The following is a 21,301-nucleotide window of genomic DNA, read 5'->3' on the forward strand; positions in this document are numbered from 1 at the left end:
TCATCACACAGAACAAGTCCATGTATGGCAATATTGTCCCAATAAAGCAAGAGTAAGCAAGCAGAGTGTCCGGTGTAGAAAACGATCCTCCACCAAATCAATGTGCCTTCATCCACATCAAGTGCTGCATGCAAGAGGCTCACATCAGGCTTACCAGAACTCAATTGAGTATGGGCATATAACACGGATGTTTAACAGTGGATCCAACCGGGAGACCGACACCTCATCTCAGCTGATCCCAAGATCTCTAGAGCGTGGCGGGGAGCTACACTGTATACCAACACCAAAGGGGGTCATATGCACCAACACCGTAAAGACATCAATTCGTCCTCGCACCAATCCTCCAGCAGATATGCAAGAAAGGGGAGCAACAATGGTGTAGTATGCATAGACAGTTTATTCCCAAAAGAGGTTAAAAACACTCACATGTAAGTAGAATCAAAGCGCCTAAACACAGATCACCCCCAGGAAGACGTCATTTGTGACGAAACGCGTAGGGAAGGCGTGCTGACATCACCACGAGGAACCCGGAAGTCGGGCGGCAGCGTTTGTTACAACGATCTGTGTTTAGGCGCTTTGATTCTACTTACATGTGAGTGTTTTTAACCTCTTTTGGGAATAAACTGTCTATGCATACTACACCATTGTTGCTCCCCTTTCTTGCATATCTGCTGGAGGATTGGTGCGAGGACGAATTGATGTCTTTATGGTGTTGGTGCATATGACCCCCTTTGGTGTTGGTATACAGTGTAGCTCCCTGCCACGCTCTAGAGATCTCGGGATCAGCTGAGATGAGGTGTCCGTCTCCCGGTTGGATCCACTGTTAAACATCCGTGTTATATGCCCATACTCAATTGAGTTCTGGTAAGCCTGATGTGAGCCTCTTGCATGCAGCACTTGATGTGGATGAAGGCACATTGATTTGGTGGAGGGTCGTTTTCTACACCGGACACTCTTTGCTTGCTTACTCTTGCTTTATTGGGACAATATTGCCATACATGGAGTTGTTCTGTGTGATATCATCATTTTTTCTATAGCTTATTGTCTGGTTTACCCTATTGTTTGTTGTTTGACTCATTATCAGCAATTTCAATTTAGCGCAGCTCTTTTTATATCTTTATACTATGAGTTTTTTGTTTCCTTGAGATTTTCGTGGATAGTATCTTCCTGCTGTGGGCACGAAAGATTTTCCTATTGTGATTTGTGAAAGATGAGTCTTTACCTTTCTATGGAAGATTTGTGACATCTGCTATAAGAATCCTCTACCTTTGTGTCAGCCTGATTGACCTAAAAAGTATACGCTTTGTTGGGTCCCTATTATCTGGTAAGCCTCAGATTAATTTATAATATTGGTGGTGGTCACATATCTAGGATCATCTAAGGAGGATTTTGCACTTTTTGGTGGATGTTATATGAACTTTTCCATGGACTAATCATTTCATAAACATATGCACATTATTGCACATGTTTGCACAATTTTGATATATTTTTCCTATTTTTTAACACATATGCACTTTATATATGCATATTTTTACACGTGTTTGCGCAAAAAAATTAATAAAATTTTTGTATGTTTCCATATACATGCACATGATGCACTTTATTTACATAGTTTTGCATATACATTCGCTTATTATTGCAAAGTGTATATTGCTTTGATTTTCACCCATGCTTATTTGCACAATTTTTGCATTTGTTTGCACAATTTACTGGCTTTGCTTTAATATAAGCATTGATTCGCACTTTATATTGTTTTATCAGCGCTGCATTGATTTATTCATTTATTTCGACAAATTGTCCTTAGTTTTAGATGGCTGCTGTTTTTAAGTGTTTGGCGCGGTATAAATTTCCAAAAAAGTTTCTAATGAACCAGCTGATACCACCCGATATTTGACCCGTGTGTGCAGGGCTTACGCCTGTCCCCATTTATTAATAGGGAAACACTGTGCTTTCCCTCCTTAACATATAATGCAAGAAACACAGCTCTTGTTAGAACAATGGGGTTGTCTTATTAAAGGCAAACTGACTGTGCACTTTGTAAGAGCTTAGTAAATGAGGGAGCTCTGCCGACTTCCATCATCCAGTCATGTGAAAGCAAAAATGCTCTTTCTTTTTTTTTTCCTTGCACACGATTAGGTATTCTTTGCAAAGTGAAGCTTTACCTCATCTACCAAGCTCTAGAGTAACTGCACTTGCAGAATGCTACTGCACTTTGCAAAGTGCACAGTCTTTTCGCCCTTAGTAAATCAACCCCAAAAACAGTGTTCAAATCTAGTTACAACTGATAATGAGATCTGCCAACACAATATAGACAGGGTTAATTATGGCAAACATAAAAATGGAAGACAAGGCTAAAGCACGATATACATTTTCAGTTTACCCAGTGAAAAAAAAAAAAAAAACCCGACAGATCCCCGCATCAACACAAACCATGTGATGCAGGGATTCTCTTCTCTACCTTCTTGTGTAATATGCATCCTACTTACCGCAACACAACATGAGCCGTCCTTGTTGTCACCAATAAACACTAGAAAAGACAAAAGACAGGTATTACAGAACTTCCCTGAAGGCTATTTTAAAAAGGCTAGGTGTGAGGTGGAGTCAATGTAAATATACCAGCACACATACTACGAGTCTATAAAATCCAGCCTTCTTCATCCAGACTTTGCAAACTCATTTTTTAGGAGCCTCCAAACCAGGTGGATGTTTTCCCTAAAATAGGCAGTATTGGCAGCATCTGCTAGCACTGTTCCTCTGCTCCCTCCTCCATCATATTACCCCGAACATTCTGCACCAGATAATTCAGCTACCTCTGAATGCCTGCAACATCTATGCACATTCAATTGTCTTCTCTTATAAGCAGCCTTAGGCTGGCCACACAATATACAATTTTCTTATTCAGCTTCCTTTAGATTTACCTTCAACTGTGTAGTGGAAAGGGTCTTCCCGGTTGCATATAAATGTAAAATGTTTAGGTTTGACGTCATATTATATGGTTCTGGTAAATCTAAAGGAAAATTGTATAATGTATGACCAGCCTTAGTCTATTTACCATTCCAGTCTTGTTGTGAAGATTAAGTACTGGAAAACTTCAGTGGCAAAATCCTCACCTTACTGCTGTGTGAGTTATGGGTCTCAAAGGACCCCCTATTGATAAATCTGCTTAACACAAAGTGCTAACCATACGGCAAAAAGACTTCTAGGAAGAAGAGGGGTAAGTATCTGTAAAACTGAACTCCAGGATAAGAAAATATTGTCTAAATACAAATGACATGTGTATTTTTACTTGAATCTTGCTTTGCGTATTTCCTCCAAATCTGTGCAGTAATTCAGCATGAAAGCTTCCTGCAATAAAGACCGCTCACTCCTGCTTTCTATCCTTGTGCAAGAAATGACTTGTCTTATATCCGCCCCTCTTCTACTTTTCTGCAGGCAGTCTGTAGAAGTGGACTGGCTGGGTCCCTTCCACAGCGTCTCTCTCTGCACAGGCTGTGTGCAGCACAGGGATGATGCCACAATTACTTTTACAAGGTAATATCTGGGTATTTAAAGACTTTTGGTGAACAAAAATGTTTTTTGAGAAATATATTTAAAAAAAAGTGTCTGTGCTTTCCATAGCTGCATATCTGGTGTCTCCAAATGCACTAGATCGATTCCTGACACCTTTGTCCAATTGTAGTATTTAGCAGCTATAATCTGGCTACACTATACATCATTGGTTATAATACCCGCACACAGGTACTGCATAATATGCAGATACATCCTAGCAAGAATGTTTACATTGGTGTTGCACAGAGCAGCCCCGAGCCGGCCTGTATGCGACTATCTACACACAGAGCATTACTCAGCCCTGCCCCCAGGTTTTGATTGACAGCAGCAGGAGCCAATGACTCCTGCTGCTGCCTCTGTGAGCAGAGAGAGGAAAGAGTCGGTGCAGATGGGTACAGCGCTGGATCAAGATTGGGCTCAGGTATGTAAACAGGGAGGTGAGGGGACAATAAAAATATAGGAACATTTTTTACCTTAATGCAGGGAATGCACGAAGGTAAAAATATCCAGCCTTTAGAACCACTTTAGTTGTTTTAAAGCAGGCTTATTTCATAATGCTGGTTCACTTGTGCACTGTCATCTATTTAGCTCTAAAGACAAAGTAAGAAGTTCTTTCATATGTGCTTTTCTGCAGGGTTTTATGGACAGAACTTGAGAGGCAATAGGTCAACATATAGTACCGTATTTTCCGGCGTATAAGACGACTGGGCGTATAAGACGACCCCCCTAATTTTCATCTACCGGTAATACTTATACTTAGGTTACCTTGGAGATATTATACTCGGCGTATAAGACGACCCCCCATTTTTGGGGGATTTTTTTGAGGTTCAAAAGTAGTCTTATATGCCAGAAAATACAGTAATCAATTTTTCTCTTGAATAGTTCAAAACAGATTTGTCATGACATTTTCTCTCTACACACATTTGTAATAATATGGATCTTTGAGGTTTAATATAAAACCAGCTAGTGGGAACAACCTGCTAGTTTGTGGGGCCTCACATGTAGCTAGCAATCTTTGAAAGGAGCTTATTTAAATTTTTCTCTGAAAAAAATGGAAAGTATACCTTAGTAATAGGTAATCACAGTAATTTTTATTAAAATCACATCAGTGGAATATGAATTCAACGATGCAATAAACAGGTAAGTTCCAGCATTTTCACACCCTTAGGCAGGCCATACACGGTTCAAATTTTCGGCCGGTTCCTGCTTCTTACCATGTATGGTTACGATGAATGTACCAAGGTGATTGATCAACTTGGGTACAACCAGCATGCCGGGTTTCACCTGCGATCACTAGTGGCTGCTATAGCCGCTAGCAATAATTAGTCTTCTCCTGGCAGGGACGGCTTCCTCCACCCCCACCCCCCGAGATAAGTCAATGCAGTGCATTAGCACACCTTCCCAGCAAGGAGCGTTGTCTCCAAGGGTAAGAGAGGCTGGATTCACCCCTTTTTTATGGATAGTGTAGGACCCACCGATAATGGGGTACTTTGACGCAGTGGTGGGCTTGAGCACGATATGGCAATATGGTGGAACTAAATCCCCATTTTTATTTATGGATGGTCTCCATATTTGATAGTCATTTCTTTTGCATGGTTGCGCTATTCTTTTTTAATATACATGTTGCTTGGTCCATAGCTGCACCGGCTTTAGATATACATGTTCAGGGTTTGCTCCCCCAATTTTTTGCTTCAATACTTACATACTACCTAGGAGAAATTCATTCATATTATCGGATTTGTGCACACCGGCGCAATATAATGACTGGGAATGAAGATTTCCCTTTTTTTTTTTTACGTAGGAATACTCTTCACAGGCACATTGTAAATAATGGGCTACATTTTAGCTCAGTTTAAAAAAATTAAAAAAAACACTGTACTGAGCTTTTTTTAGGCTGCAGTGTGCAAGAGGCCTTAAAGTGGTATTACATATTATAATCACATTATTCACTCACAAAAAGAATGAGGGGAAAAAAACAATATACACCAATTCCAGTAGTCTTCTGACTGGTCATGTGTCATCACACATCCGTGCCATTCTGTGCCGGCATCAGGGGTCCTTCCTTCTGTGCAATATTCTTTTCAGAAGTAATGTGAGCCCAGGCCACATGATGACAGACTCCAAGGGGGTGTAATCATGATGCTCTGGGCTTACAGCGGGTTGCATAGTGCAATACTTCATTCAACTCAGAAGAGCAGCAGCATCAACAATGCAGAAGAGAGTAATAAAAGCTGCATTTTTTTTTTTTTGTCAATGTTTACAGTAATATCTGTCAAATATGAACTATTCAGCTTACAAACAACTCTAAAGTGAATAATCAGTGAATAGAAACCTGGATCCACTCTGCCCCAGGGACCAAACTATCCCCCTATCTTAAAAAGTTTGTTAGGAGCACAGTGCTTGAGCTGTATAATTTTTCCCCATGTAGAACCTAAAAAAACCTGGCTGATTCTGCCTTCCCACCTGTAAACTGACCACGGTTTATCATGGCTGCTGAGCCTTGACACCGTGGTCAGTTTACGTGCCTCCGTCATCTGCAGCTCTCCTCTCTGCTCTCCCCCCATCCCATCCCTGTCTGTCAGCTCCACCCATTCCCAGCCCTCCCCTTTTGCTACTATCATAACGCAATAACCTTGTTACAATACTGTCTGCTATATTAAATAATGTCCCCAGTGGATGTTTTTTTTTTCTTTTAAATGCCGCTGTGTACCTCATTTCAGAGCACCAATCGGTACTTGCGTGTCCGGCCACGTGAGCGCAGACTGGCGCTCTGAAATGAGGTACACAGTGGCATTTTTTTTAAAACAACATGCATTGGTGGGCATTATTTAATATAGCAGAGGGGATTGTAGAAAGGGTATTGAGTGGCTTAAAAACCACTAAACTTTCCTACAGGCTAGAAAAAGGTAAAGAAAGTCTTTCAATCGCAGTCTGCTCATCAAAGACACCTCTGTCTTTACAATGACAGTCAGGAGCCTTAAGACTTAGGAGAGCCTTGTGACTAGAGTTTTTTTGTATTTTACTGACTACAGTTGCTTAACACATATTACTAACCTCAGCAGCCATGAATGCCAGTGTATGCATCCCATGTTCATATCCAGCAAGTACACAGAGAACTCCCAGGCCACAACAGGCCAGAAGCATGACATTAAGTAGAACCAATACACGAACATGGCAGGTCATCGGTGTGGTGGGGGAGAAGGACAGCTGTAAGACATAAAAACATGTATAATAGTATAGACCACAGTCAATAGAAATTACGACAATACCCCAGAGCATACTGTAAACTTTCTGTAGAGGTATGGAAAAATGTAAGCCTATAATACAACTTTCGGAGCAGATTTTTAAATAATTTAAATTAAAGCAAAGGAAAGAAGATGCCGGAGCACATTGCTTTCTAATATCAGATCAGTGCATGAACACGCTTCCTTATGACTGGTTGCTAATGTTGAATGCCGATGAATAAAAAGGGCCTGTGTCAACACACTTTTGGCTTGGGGGGTGAGAAAGGTGTCTCACCCCACCCCTAGGTGGGGGGTGAGACACCTTTCCGCCATCTGTAAAAGTATTCCAGTGGCTGCCCAGATGCTCGGATTACTTTTACATGAAAGAGAATCGCAAGCACTAAAAACTGATAGCAGGATCATGGTTGTAGCCTCAACCTTGATTCCGGTATAATGGCTTGCCTACCGCAAACATTTACATACTGTGGCTGGTAGGGAAGCGGTAACCTGCATTTGATCTTAAAAAATAACTCCACTTTCGTTAAGAAAAACACAAACCCTTGTATGTGGATCAATGTACACGGCAAGGAATTCAACAAACTTTGTAGCAGATTCCTATCTTTTGTTGCTGTGAAGAAATAGCTCTATGTTTCACCAATCTGATCGCATACTCATTCTGAATAGAAGGCTCCGGTTCATTTAATAATCAGCTGAAGTACTTTCGGTTTTCTAAGAGTACAATCACACATGCATTTTGCCAGGGTCGGAATCCCAGCGACAGGAAATCTACATGGACAGCCAGCGATAACCTTCAGTGATTGCAGCTGGACACACTGTGTGCCTTCAGCTGCACTCACAGCAGGTGATCACTGGCTTTGAAAACACTCACTAATAGTTGTGGCTGCTTTCTGCTCGCAGTTATCAAGCCCAGCAGGAGGAAATCAGTAGATCCCTACTACTGGAATTCGCACCATGGCCAAACACCTGTGCACATGTACCCTTATGAGGAAAGTTGCAGTGTCTGCCTTCCTTTAGAATTGATTAACCCTTGAGGAGTATCTCACCAAAACTTACATTTGCAGGGGATGCCTAAAATCTGACTCATCTTAGTTTAGACTTCTGGGTATATCAATGAGCCAACCACACAAGCAGGAAATTACATTTTTGGAAGCATTCGGTATACCAGCTGTGTACAGAACACCTCCAGGTTGCCATATTGCAATTAACTTTACAGAAAATTACAGTGCTGCAGATTGAAGAGAAAAGGGGATTTGTATTATTATTAAAGTGTTACTATACCCAGGACCCTGCATTTACTACATCTGGTCTCCCACAGTACACAGAACATGGAAATGCAATTAGTTTAAACTGCAAAATACATTTTCTCCTAAGCAGTATATAGCAGCCATTTGACTTCTATCAGTGTCTGGTTCAAGCTTGTAGGAGATTTCATTCTACTCTGACTGTTCTATGAGACTGCAGGACCCCAGACCCTCTGTCTGGACAGTGTGAATTGGCCCTGACCCTCCCAAAAAATAAAAACCTCCCAAAAAAAACTCTCTAGCAATACACACCAAACTGAGCATGTGCAGAGTGCCCCCAAGACTCTGTACTATCAGGAGATGGACTGGGGACGGTGGAAAGGCTGGATTCAGAGAATACAGGATCAACCAGCATTTTTATACAACATACAGGACTAACCCCTTAGGTTCCACAGTAAGTATAACAAGAATGCTTTACTGCATATACACACTGATTTTACTGTTGTGGGTTTAGTAACACTTAAAAATACAGCATGGTTTGTGTAGCAAGTGTAAGGATATATATTTTTTTTTTATTTGCTATATTTTTTACCACAAAAGTGGAGTCACCCTTTAAGTGAATTTTGTAAATTCTTAGACTTGTATGGGAATGTAAAATCTGCTTGAAGTGAACACAAGCCCATTGACATATAGCCTAAGGAAGATTACAAATCACAACTTCTATTCAGCAGAATCATTTTGCCAGCATACAGTTAAAATAGATCTAGACATTTTTTTTTCCAATGTTGGATAGGGCATGAAATGATTTAAACCTATCAGGTTATTTCAACCTGAAGTGTCACTGAGGCCATTTCCGCTCCCAATGAATGTAAAGAGGAAATCCTTCCACGTGACGAGAAATTCCCTAACACAGTTGTCACCAGAACAGATGTCCTCAATGGAAGATTTCTCCTTTACTTCTGTCTTGTGTTGGCTGTAAAAGTTTTGATTTCTAATTGCGTTTTGTCTCGGTGACAATGGTAACAAAATGCGAAAAAATAGAGAGTGCAAATTTCCTCAACAGGCACATGGACAGCAATAAAAATATTACTTTCTCACTCTATTAAAAAAAAAAAAAAAAAAAATGGCGTTCAATATACCCGTATTTATCGGCGTATAACACGCACTTTTTCCTCCTAAAAATGGAGCGCAAAGCACCAGTGCGTGTTTTTTTAGTAAAAAAAAAAAAAAAAGCCGGGCAGCGCTGAGAGGAAAAGGAGGGGGGCAGGCCGGGCAGAGCAGAAGGAAGGACAAGCAGCTGCTGTCATAGGAAGTCCCGCCTCCTATGATAGACAGCACAGTGGCCCAATGCTGGGACGTGTGACGTCTATCATAGGCGCCGGGACGTCAGATGACAGCAGCGGCTCGTGGCGAGGCTGCATTGGGGACAATGCGCTGGCGAGGCTGCATTGGGGACATTGCGCTGGCAAGGCTGCATTGGGGACATTGCGCTGGCAAGGCTGCATTGGGGACACTGCGCTGGCAAGGCTGCATTGGGGACACTGCGCTGGCAAGGCTGCATTGGGGACACTGCGCTGGCGAGGCTGCATTGGGGACACTGCACTGGCGAGGCTGCATTGATGGACACTGTGCTAGGGAGGCTGCATTTATGGACACTGCGCTGATGAGGCTGCATTCATGGGCACAGGTAAGACTGCATTTGATTAAAAAAAAAAAGTTCTGAGTTCAATGCTGTTTTTTTAAATTTTAAGCTTTTTTCCTAAAATTTCCCTCCTAAATGTGAGGTGCGTGTTATACGCCGATAAATACGGTACTTTAACGATTACTTAGGGTGGAGCACAGGGTAAGTGTATACGTACATATTCAAATCGATCTCTGCATAGCTGAACCATGAGATGAAGGAAGACCAGACCAGCGAACCACAAAAACCAAAGCACCACTTCTTCCACTGTCTGGACATTTAGGACTCCAAAGATGAATATAAACTTGTAAAAGATGAAGTTCCAAAACTTGTCCTTTAAATGCTATGAAGAATGAAAAAAAAAAAAAAATCAAACATTAAACACCAAGATCAAAATATATACCAATTACAAGTATAATAAAGTTACAAATGGAGTCAGATTTCATGTATGTGCTACCCTGCACCACTTTTGTTTCAATTTTTTAATGATCACAGATTTCAGCCTTTGCTTCGTTCTCAGATCATATCATCTCCAGCACAATCTGTGAGTGGTAAAGTGTCCTAACATTTTGTACATGTCTTTAATATAGAACCCCCCCTCTTTCCCCACACCCACGTGGCAGAATTAAGGCTTGGGGACTGACTGCTTGCGTTTTCTCTCCATGCTCTGGCATCAGCAGCAAATCGAGAAGGCAGAACAGAGCGGGGAAAATAAGAAAATGTTCCTTGGGCCAGATTCATACAAGGCATTGTTTTACTGCAACACTTTTCCATGTGTTAAGGTGTGCTGCATCAAGGCAGCCTGTTTTTTAATGTATGTACAGTAAAACCTTGGATTGAGAATAACTTGGTTTGAGAGCGTTTTGCAAGACAAGCAAATTTGCTGTCCCCGTTAAAATATCTCAACACACAGCCATTAATGTCTAAACCGCTAGCAACAAAAGTGAGTACACCCCTAAGTGGAAATGTCTAAAATTGGGCCCAAAGTGTCAATATTTTGTGTGGCTTCCATTATTTTCCAGCACTGCCTTAATCCTCCTGGGCATGGAGTTCACCAGAGCTTCACAGGTTGCCACTGGAGTCCTCTTCCACTCCTCCATGATGACATCACAGAGCTAGTAGATGTTAGAGACCTTGCGCTCCTCCACCTTCCATTTGAGGATGCCCCACAGATGCTCAATAAGGTTTAGGTCTGGAGACATGCTTGGCCAGTCCATCACCTTTACCCTCAGCTTCTTTAGCAAGACAGTTGTTGTCTTGGAGGTGTGTTTGGGGTCGTTATGTTGGAATACTGCCCTGCGGCCCAGTCTCTGAAGGGAGGGGATCATGCTCCGCTTCAGTATGTCACAGTACATGTTGACATTCATGGTTCCCTCAATGAACTGTAGCTCCCCAGTGCCGGCAGCACTCATGCAGCCCCAGACCATGACACTCCCACTACCATGCTTGACTGTAGGTAAGACACACTTGTCTTTGTACTCCTTACCTGGCTGCCGCCACACACGCTTGACACCATCTGAACCAAATAAGTTTATCTTGGTCTCATCTGACCACAGGACATGGTTTCAGTAATCCAGGTCCTTAGTCTGCTTGCCTTCAGCAAACCTCTGCAGCAATGCTGGCAGCACTCGTACATCTATTTCCCAAAGACAATCTCTGGATATGAAGCTGAGCACGAGCACTCAACTTCTTTGGTCGACCATGGCGAGTCCTGCTCTGAGTGGAAACTGTCCTATTAAACTGCTGTATGGTCTTGGCCGCCATGCAGCAGCTCAATTTCAGGGTCTTGGCAATCTTCTTATAGCCCAAGTTATCTTTATGTAGAGCAACAATTCCTTTTTTTCAGATCCTTCAGAGAGTTCATTGCCATGAGGTGCCATGTTGAACTTCCAGTGACCAGTATGAGAGAGTGCGAGTGATAACACCAAATTTAACACACCTGCTCCCCATTCACACCTGAGACCTTGTAACACTGAGTCAAATGACACTGGGGAGGAAAAATGGTTAGTTGGATCCAATTTGGACATTTTCACTTTTGTTGCCAGCAATTTAGACATTAATGGCTGTGTGTGGAATTATTTTGAGGGGACAGCAAATTTACACTGTAATAAAGCTGTACACTCATTACTTTACATTGTAGCAAAGTGTAATTTCTTCAGTGTGTTACATAAAAATATATAACAAAATATTTATGAAAATGTAAAGGGGTGTACTCAATTTTGTGAGAGACTGTATACACTGCTCAAAAAAATTAAAGAAATACTTTTTATTCAGAGTATAGCATCAAGTCAATTAAACTCCTGGGATATTGATCTGGTCAGTTAAGTAGCAGAGGGAGTTGTTTATCAGTTTCAGCCTATTTGGTGTTAATCCAACAGGTGCACTAGACAGACAACAATGAGACGACCTCCAAAACAGAAATGGTTTTACAGGTGGAGGCCACATTTTTTTTCCACTTATCTTTTCTGACTTGTTCACTAGTTTTGCATTCAGCTAGGGTCAGTGTCACTACTGGTAGAATCAGACGATACCTGGACCCTAAAGGGGTTGCACGGGCAGTCTAACTCCTCCAGGATGGCAAATCAATACGTGCCATTGCCAGAAGGTTTGCAGTGTCTCCCAGCACAGTCTAAAGAGCATGGAGGAGATTCCAGGAGACAGGCAGTTACTCTAGGGGAGCTGGACAGGGCTGTAGCAGGTCCTTAACCCAACAGCAGGGCAAGTATTTGCTCCTTTTTGCAAGGAGGAACAGGAAGAGCACTGCCAGAGCCCTACTAAATGACCTCCAGCAGGCCACTGGTGTGAATGTGTCTGACCAAACAATCAGAAACCGACTTCATGAGGGTGGCCAGAGGGACCGACGTCCTCTAGTGGGCCCTGTGGTCACTGCTCCGTACCATGGAGGTGTGTGGCATTTGCCATTGAACACCAGAATTGGCAGGTCCACCACCGGCGCCCTGTGTTTTTCACAAATGAGAGCAGGTTCACCCTGAGCACATGTGACAGACATGAAAGGGTCTGGAAAAGCTGCGGAGAACGTTATGCTTACTGTAAGATCGTTTAGCATGAGCGGTTTGGTGGTGGGTCAGTGATGGTCTGGGGAGGCATATCCATGGAGGGACGCACAGACCTCTACAGGCTAGATGATGGCACCCCGATTGCCATTGGGTATCGAAATAAAATCCTTGGACCCATTGTCGGAACCCTATGCTGATGCAGTGGGTCCTGGGTTCCTCATAGTGCATGACAATGTCTGGTCTCATGTGGCGAGAGTATGCAGCCAGTTCCTGGAGGATGAAGAAATTCATACCATTGAATGGCCCCCACGGTTGCCTGACATAAATACAATAGAACACTTCTGGGACATTATGTTTCGGTCCATCCGATGCCACCAGGTTGCACCTCAGTCTGTTCCGGAGCTCAGTGATGCCTTGGTACAGATCTGGGATAAAACACCCCAGGACACCATCTGTCATCTCATTAGGAGAATGCACCAATGTTGTCAGGCATGCAAACAAGCACGTGGGGGCCATACAAACTAATAAGTATTATTTTGAGTTGCTGCAATGAAACTTCATCAAAATGAACTAGTCTGCATCATTTTTTTCACTTTGATTTTTGGGGTGTCTTTGAATTCAGCCCACTGTGGGTTGATAATTTTCATCAAACAATGTGGCATCCTTTCGTTCCTAACACATTACCCAGTCCATATCAGTATAAAAATTTAGCATGATATTTTTCCCCATTCAGATCTCATGGGTTTTTACAATGTTCCTTTAATATTTTTGAGTAATGTATATGCCAATTGGAAGAGTGAAACTCAAATAGATTGGGGAATAAGTTCAAACTCCTATAACCACTTGCCAAGCAGCCGCTATAGTTATACTGTGGCTGGTCGGCTCTGTCCCGGGAAACAACGTAGCTGTATGTTGTTTCACGAGAAGGCTAGTGGGGGAGCGTGCGCAGATAGGCTACAGGGGGAGCCAATCAGTCGGTCCGGTGTCTGCTTTGTCCGCCGGGCAACCACAATCGCTCCCTGTAGAGACAGAACGTTGGTCTGCCGTTTTAAAAACAGTAGAACGCTGTTCTGTCAGTAATGAACACAGGGATCCTGTGTTCCTCCTATTTAGGAACACAGGTCTCTGTGTTCATTCAGCAAGCCCATACCCCACACAGTTATAAAGCACCCCCTAGGGACACATATAACCCTTCAATCACCCCTAGTGTTAACCCCTTCCCTGCCAGTTTCATTACTACATGAACAGTACCTATTTTGAGCACTGATTACTGTAGTAATGTCACTGGTCTCCCCAAAAGTGTCGAAAAAAAGGCAGTTAGGTGTCCAATCTGTCCGCCACAATGTCGCAGTCCCGCTAAAAATCGCTGATCACCATTACTAGTATAAAAATAAATAAATAAAAATTACATAAAATCTTTCCCCTAGTTTGTAGATGCTAGAACTTTTGCGCAAAGCAATCAATATACACTTATTGGGATACACCAAAAATATGTAGCAGAATACAAATGATGAAAAAAATTAGATTTTTACATTTTTTTATTGGGAATGTTTTATAGCAGAAAGTAAAAAATGGATTTTTGTAAAATCTTACCGTAAAATCCTTTTCTCTTAGCTCATTGACAGACGTAGTCCTCGGTGATACACCACCTTCGGGTTATGTTGCCTCCACAGGAGCAGGACTAGACAGGAGATAAAAAGCTCTGGCCACACCCTAGGGGCAGTCCCAGAGGGTATATCCTCTCTCTCTCTGCCTCAGCAAATCAGTTATGTGAAAAAGCAGTCTTTAGAGATTTTAACCCAACTCAAAAAAACAGAGGGGCGGGGACTACGTCTGTCAATGAGCTAAGAGAAAAGGATTTTACGGTAAGATTTTACAAAAATCCATTTTTCTCTAGCGCTCATTGACAGACGTAGTCCTCGGTGATACACCACCTTCGGGACGTCCCAGAGCAGTATCACAACTGAGGGGTGGGAAAATGAAATCAAATCCCAATCTAGAAGGCCCAACCGGTGCCAACTAGAAGTTTACAATGCTCATCCTTAATGATGAGACTCAACAAAAGAGAGAAAAAATTTTTCTTTTTTTTTTTTTTTCAAACAGAAAAAAACCCTCGAGGTAGACCACCGGTCTCCTCAAATTGCGGCCTGCAAAACCTTGCGGCCAAATGAGGCATCCGCCGATGCCGTCACATCAATTTTATAGAATTTTGTAAAGGTATGTACCGACGACCAAGTGGCCGCCTTACATACCTGGACCACTGACGCCTGATGGCGAAAGGCCCAGGAAGTACTGAGCGCTCGAGTGGAGTGCGCCCTAACAGGGAACGGAGGACTCTGACCCTTAATAGAATAAGCCTGTACCACCGTTTGTCTAATCCATTTGGCAATGGTCGCGGCAGATGCAGGCAAACCCTTTCTGGGGCCATCCGTGATCACAAAAGTGAATCCGTCTTACGGAATGATTCCGTAGCTTTCAGGTATACCCTGATTGCCCGAACCACATCTAAGGAATGCAACGCATGTTCCCGATGATGCTTGGGCTGAGGACACAAGGAAGGTAGTACAATATCTTCATTCAGATGAAAATCTGAAACCACCTTAGGAAGAAAAGATGGCTTAGGATGAAGTACTACCTTATCCCTATGAATCACTAGGTATGGGGACTGGCATGATAATGCAGCCAGTTCTGACACCCTGCGAGCAGAAGTAATAGCCACCAGGAAGGCCACCTTCTGGGATAAAGTAAGCAAGGGAATCTCCCTGATGTTTTCAAAGGGAGGTTTCTGTAGAACCGACAAAACCAAATTAAGATCCCAGGGCGGTAAGGGCGCGCGGACTGGAGGAGCCAGGTGCCGCACCCCCTGGATGAAATTCCGCACCAAGGATTTGGTAGCTAAAGGTTTCTGAAAGAAGATTGCTAATGCTGAAACTTGACCCTTGATGGTGCTCAAGGCTAGCTTCTGCTCACCCCTTGTTGCAAAAAGGCCAATATTCGAGACACCGAATAGGTACGTGGAGGAAATCCTAAAGATTCGCACCACGCAATATAAGTCTTCCATGTGTGATAATAGACTTTGCTGGAAGTCGCTTTCCTTGCTTTAATAAGGGTAGGAATGACTGAAGTAGACAAACCTCTGTCCTTCAGTACTTGGGTCTCAATGGCCAGGCCATTAAAACCAGCGACTGTAAAGCACGAAGGTAAATTGGTCCTTGAGACCACAGACACTCCCTGAGACGAAGTTCCCACGGAACATCTGCGACTAACATGTCCAAGTCGGCCAGGCCGGCTTGAGGAGGCCAGCCTAGAATTTCTAGGACCACTGGCGCTGATTGGATCTGAACCAGGCGTCCCTAGAGCTATCTGGCCCCGACCATCCGAGAAAGTCTGGTCGTTTTCTGTTTCCACACATTTATCAGATACCTGATAGTTATCAGGAAAGGTGATCTTTTCTGGTTGAACCTCAGGGACCGAAGTCACCCGACTAGAGGCTACTTGGCCTATCTGGTCAATCAGATCCGATTCCTGTGAGGTATCGGGACTAATCTTAGGAAAAGGTAAAGGAAAAGATCTATTCAGGGAACGGTAACTACCGCTTCCTGTGGTGCTTAAATGTTGGAAGGGAAGAATCGCACCGGTAGTAGTGGTTGATGCTCGATCTAATGTCCTGAATACCGGTGAAAACGTCCCCCCACCCTGAAACCGGGTGGGGGCGCACCTTCAGGCTGTGTACTCCTTTACTTCGGGTTTGGCTGCGTTGGTCCTCTGCTTGTCCGACCAGCCCTTCTTGAACCCTCCTGGAGGAGTCTTGCCTTTCCCGGGAGTACCAGCCGGGCGCCCTTTATGGGCGGTAAAGAAAGGTCCTCGCTTGTTGCCAGGTCCCTTAGCTTTTGCAGCCTGTGGCAAAAAAGTGCTCTTGCCCCCAGTGGCATCCTTGATGATTTCATCTAGGTTGGCCCCAAATAGGCGATTCCCCTGAAAAGGGAGATTGGTCAAGGTCTTTTTGGAACCTAGGTCAGCTGACCAGCATTTTAACCACAGCACACGTCTGAGGATCACTGCTAACTTAGATGCATGCCCTAACAAGGGAGTAGTGTCCAAGGCTGCGTCACAGATAAACCGTAGCCCTTGTATAATCTGTTCCATCAAATCAGATGTCTCCTGGGGAATATCTTTTCCCCTAAGATCTTGGCGTACCATTTTCGCCCATTCCGTAAGTGTCTGGGAAACTAGACCAATAACAATTACTGGTCTGAATGCTGACCCTATCAGAGAGAAGATAGAAGCAGAGTCCCGCACTATCTTTCGATCCACCGGATCCTTAAAGGACGAAGTGTCCTCCACTGGAATAACCGTGGCTTTATTCAGCCTGGAAATAGGCGGATCCACGACTGGTGGTACCGTCCATTTCTTAATGATGGATTCCTCAAACGGATAGCGTCTAGCAATACGCTTGGAAATAGTAAAGGTACGTTTAGAATGCTCCCATTCTCCTTTAATCTGATTACCGAAACATTTAGGTACAGGAAAAGCCTTCGCCGTCTTGATGGGCTTATTAGTCCCAAAAGGCCTCTCTGTTTCAGTTGCCTCTGCCGGTAAAGCCTCAAGTTTTAAGGTTTCTTGCACTGCCACAACTAGTGCGTCCACCAATGCTTCTTCCTGAATTATAGCAAGAGAAGAAGCGTCCTCCTCACTGTCTGAGGGGGCTTTACCTGGGATAACAGCCCTTGCAGAGGAACCTGCAACTGCCGTGACCATCTCTGAATCTGAGTCAGAGGTGTCAGATAGTATAGGGGTAGGCGGGGGTCGCTTCCTTGACCCCCGTCCCTGACAGGCCGCCTCCACCCGAGCCACCATAGACTCCAAAATTGCTGTAAATGACTCTATACTCTGTGCACCGGCGGGTCCCGAGGCCCCCTCGAGGGAAACAGGTGGGGGAATATGTGTGGCAGGGTCCATAATAACTCCAGTTACTTCCTGGATAATATAATTCAAAAGTAAAGAAAAAAACTTTTTTTTTTTTTTTTTTTTTTTTTGACCCCCAGCGCCACAAAAAGCCCCTTAGTGTTACCTGCTAGGGGACCCCCAGGCTCACCACTTGATGCTCAGAGTTAAACTGCAACAGCTTACAGCGCTGTCTTGACAAACAGGAAGTCTTTTGGCTGGCTGCCCAGGAAGAAAGGAGGCGGCTCCGCCCCTCTGCACGCCTTCCGGCGCCTCCCCCAAGCTCCACGAGGTGTAGAATCACCTCAAACATGGCCGCCCCCATGCTGGAGACACGAGGCTACGCCAAAATGGCGGCTCGTGCGATCCAGCAAAAAAAATGGCGGCGGCCTATACTGAATAGCGGTGTGCTGCAGGGCACACAACACTCTCTCTGCATGGGGATATGGCGTGGTTGGCGGTACCGGCCCTGGCGGACCGCATGGCCGTTCGGGAGGCCTGCTAATAGCTGGAGATCTGATTTGGAAGGCAGTCTACATGTCCGTGGCTTCTGACTGGTAGGTAGCTTATACTTAACCCATAAGATTCCCAGAATGCCACAGATTACATCTTTTAAACATGTATACAATAGATTGTTAGCTCCCAAACCAAGCCTCCTGGCTTTTGCACACATAAAATCACACTCAAAGTAGGAGGATTTGTGACATGTTATAGGATAGAAAGGACTCTTTCTTACCATACAGAGAGGGGCCCGCGTTCACCACAAAACCCGTCAGGGAAAAAAGGGGGAACATACTACTCACCATACCGGAACCAGGCGGGCACCAACTCCTGACAGTACCCCTCTCCACCGGGGCGGGAGGGCTGTCGACCGATACGGACGCCGTGACTCATGGTCTTTGGCGTTTCAGCGAGACGTTTAACTCGCGGGTTCAGTCCTTTTAATGGGACTTTGTCGCGGCCGACCCAGCGCGGAGCTATGGCCTGCACGCGCTCGTAGGCTGAACTGGGGTGACCACCGGATCTCAACATCCAGCCCGTCGCCCAGTTCAGCTTTCTTGCTTGAAGATCTCACAGGAACACTGGAGAAAAAAGCTGTCTAAAAATCCTTTAAGAAAAAAATTCTTGCCAGGACCTAAGATCCCAGCAAGGTATCTAGGTCCTTACTCCTAACTAGACAGAAAATAACTGATTTGCTGAGGCAGAGAGAGAGAGGATATACCCTCTGGGACTGCCCCTAGGGTGTGGCCAGAGCTTTTTAATTTCCTGTCTAGTCCTGCTCCTGTGGAGGCAACATAACCCGAAGGTGGTGTATCACCGAGGACTACGTCTGTCAATGAGCGCTAGAGAAAAATAGTTTTTTTTTCCCCAGGATTGTCGCTTTTTTTTTTTGTTTATAGTGCAAAAAATATAAAATGGTGATCGAATACCACCAAAAGAAAGCTCTATTTGTGGGGGGGGGGGGGGGGGGGGGGGAAAGGACATTTTATTTGGGTACAGCGTCGCACGACTGCGCAATTGTCAGCTAAAATAACGCAGTGCCGTATCTCAAAAAATGGCCTGGTCATCAAAAGGGGTAAAGCCTTCCGGTCCAGAAGTGAATAAAGTACCGGATGTGAAAATTGTACTTTAGATATGTTGACTCATAATGTTGGATTACAATTCTAGAAAGCATGTAGGTGGTTGTGTTAGTGGGGAAATAATCTAGCCAGGGCTGCCAAATGCATAAACATTTGTCATGTGTGTTAGTTATTACAGTATTTTTTCTATCTTCAAGCATCATTCAACCCGCTTCCTGAGATCAGCCCCCAAGGAGTACATCATCCAGCCACACTGGGTTTACAAAAGAATGCTGCAGAGAGTAGCGCCACATTACATTTTGCCATTCTCTGAAGCATTTGGAATCTGCATCCTGCTAAAAAAAGATGATATTGTGGGACTGGACAGATGACCCCTCAAAAAAAAAAAAAAAAGGTCATGGGGAGATCTCCAAGGGGTGAACTTTGAAATGGATTACATTTTTTTCACATTTTTTTTAAATATTTTTCACAACACAAGCAGTTATCCCTTGGTATACATATATTACAACATCCAAGAAACTAGAAAACTAGATAGGTTTGTGATTGAACTATACTGTTCTTACCTGCCTTTCGCTGACACGCAAGGGACCAAAAACCACATGTTGGATTAATTTTGCAACAAGCATCAGGAAACAGCACACTGTGTTCACCAAGACCTATGGAAAGAACACACAATGGCACTTTTAAAAACAATGCAAAGTAAAAAACTGTAAGAATCACGCAATCTTGCAACTTAAGTGGGGTACACACTATAAGAAAATCGGGCGAACGATTCTCTGATTTTCCTCGTTGTTTCACAGCAAATTGGAACTGATGAAAGAATTTCCGTACGTAAATTCGTACTAAAATTCTCGTATGACAAAGGCTTTGTTGTTTATTGTTTCTGATCATGCGCAGTCTTTCTTTTCTGATTTTTCTTGTACAAAAATCATACGAAAACAGTACACATTAAATGAAAATCATTCGTTTTTCCCGTACAAGAAAAATTTTGGAGTTTGTCCCTTTGAGAATTTTCTGAATCGTCTGTAGTAAGTTCTGTACACACTATACGAAAATCGTACGAAAATTCTTTGGACGAAAAACGTTCGCCCGATTTTCTTATAGTGTGTACGAACCTTTAAACACATGCATGATGATGAAATCTGACTAATACAAAAACTGATCATTTTACCTAAAGTCCAATTGCCAATGTACCCAGAATACGATCATTGAGCTGTTAAAGCTTAACTCCTGGTTAACAACTAACCCTACAAGAAAATACATACAGTATGTGGGAGTTGTTCCACTTGCCAAAGGATTTGTATTTCTGTCCATCCAGTATGGAGGTTTACACAGCTCTAGAAGGCAGTGCAGTTTGGTAATTCTGGTCCTTTCCCTTACCCAGTCTGTGACTGGTTATTAAGGCCTGATGCACATGGATGGCGAGAGCCTGAAATTACCCAGCATAAAATTGCAGACATTTTTACACAGCCAGGGAGTTGCAGGTGTATGGCATGTAAAAATGCCATACAAGTGAATGGCTGTATGTAACAGTACTAAGTACAGTGATACTTAGCTCGGTTGCACAGGGGATTGCAAGAAACTCATGAGTGAAATTCAGGTACTTACCTTGCTTGTGTTAAACTATGCATTAAATCATTTATCTATGAGCAAAGAGCTGCAATTGTTTGTGTATTTAAGCTTAAATGCAAGCAAAGTACAGAATATCTGTGCTAAAATCCTAAATTTCACTTTTCACTTGCTAATTGTAGAATTTGTTAAACTCATAGTAAATTATATATATATAATATTTTTTATTTTTTTCTGTATTTTCCACCGCTCAGTTGGTGTTTTTTCTTGGACGTCCCAAAGGTTAAAGACTCACCATAACATCCTTTTCCTGAAGTCCATTGGGGGCCAGAGCTCCCTACCCCTGTTTTATGTTTATGATCATCCTCTGGGTATTGTTATGCTTATCCTGGGCTAGTTTACAGTTTTTTTGTTTGCTAATCTCTAATCCTGTAGGTTAAAAACTTCCTGCATCCCTCAATGGACTCCAAGAAAA

At 43.4% G+C, this 21,301-nt stretch overlaps 1 protein-coding gene across 1 annotated transcript in view; it reads right to left on the reverse strand.

Annotated features, from left to right (window-relative positions):
- AMFR (autocrine motility factor receptor) overlaps nt 1–21,301 on the reverse strand; it is an 84,790-nt gene that overhangs the window by 35,261 nt on the left and 28,228 nt on the right. The window contains exons 2-5 of the mRNA XM_082269905.1: nt 19,821–19,913; nt 9,895–10,059; nt 6,604–6,756; nt 2,487–2,527 (exon numbers count right to left, since the gene is read on the reverse strand). Of these exons, the coding sequence (XP_082126031.1) occupies nt 2,487–2,527; nt 6,604–6,756; nt 9,895–10,059; nt 19,821–19,913 (452 nt within the window). The remainder of the gene's footprint in view (nt 1–2,486; nt 2,528–6,603; nt 6,757–9,894; nt 10,060–19,820; nt 19,914–21,301) is intronic.

This window comes from Pelophylax lessonae, assembly GCF_965119305.1.
Source record: "Pelophylax lessonae genome assembly, chromosome: 10".
NCBI lineage: Eukaryota > Metazoa > Chordata > Amphibia > Anura > Ranidae > Pelophylax > Pelophylax lessonae.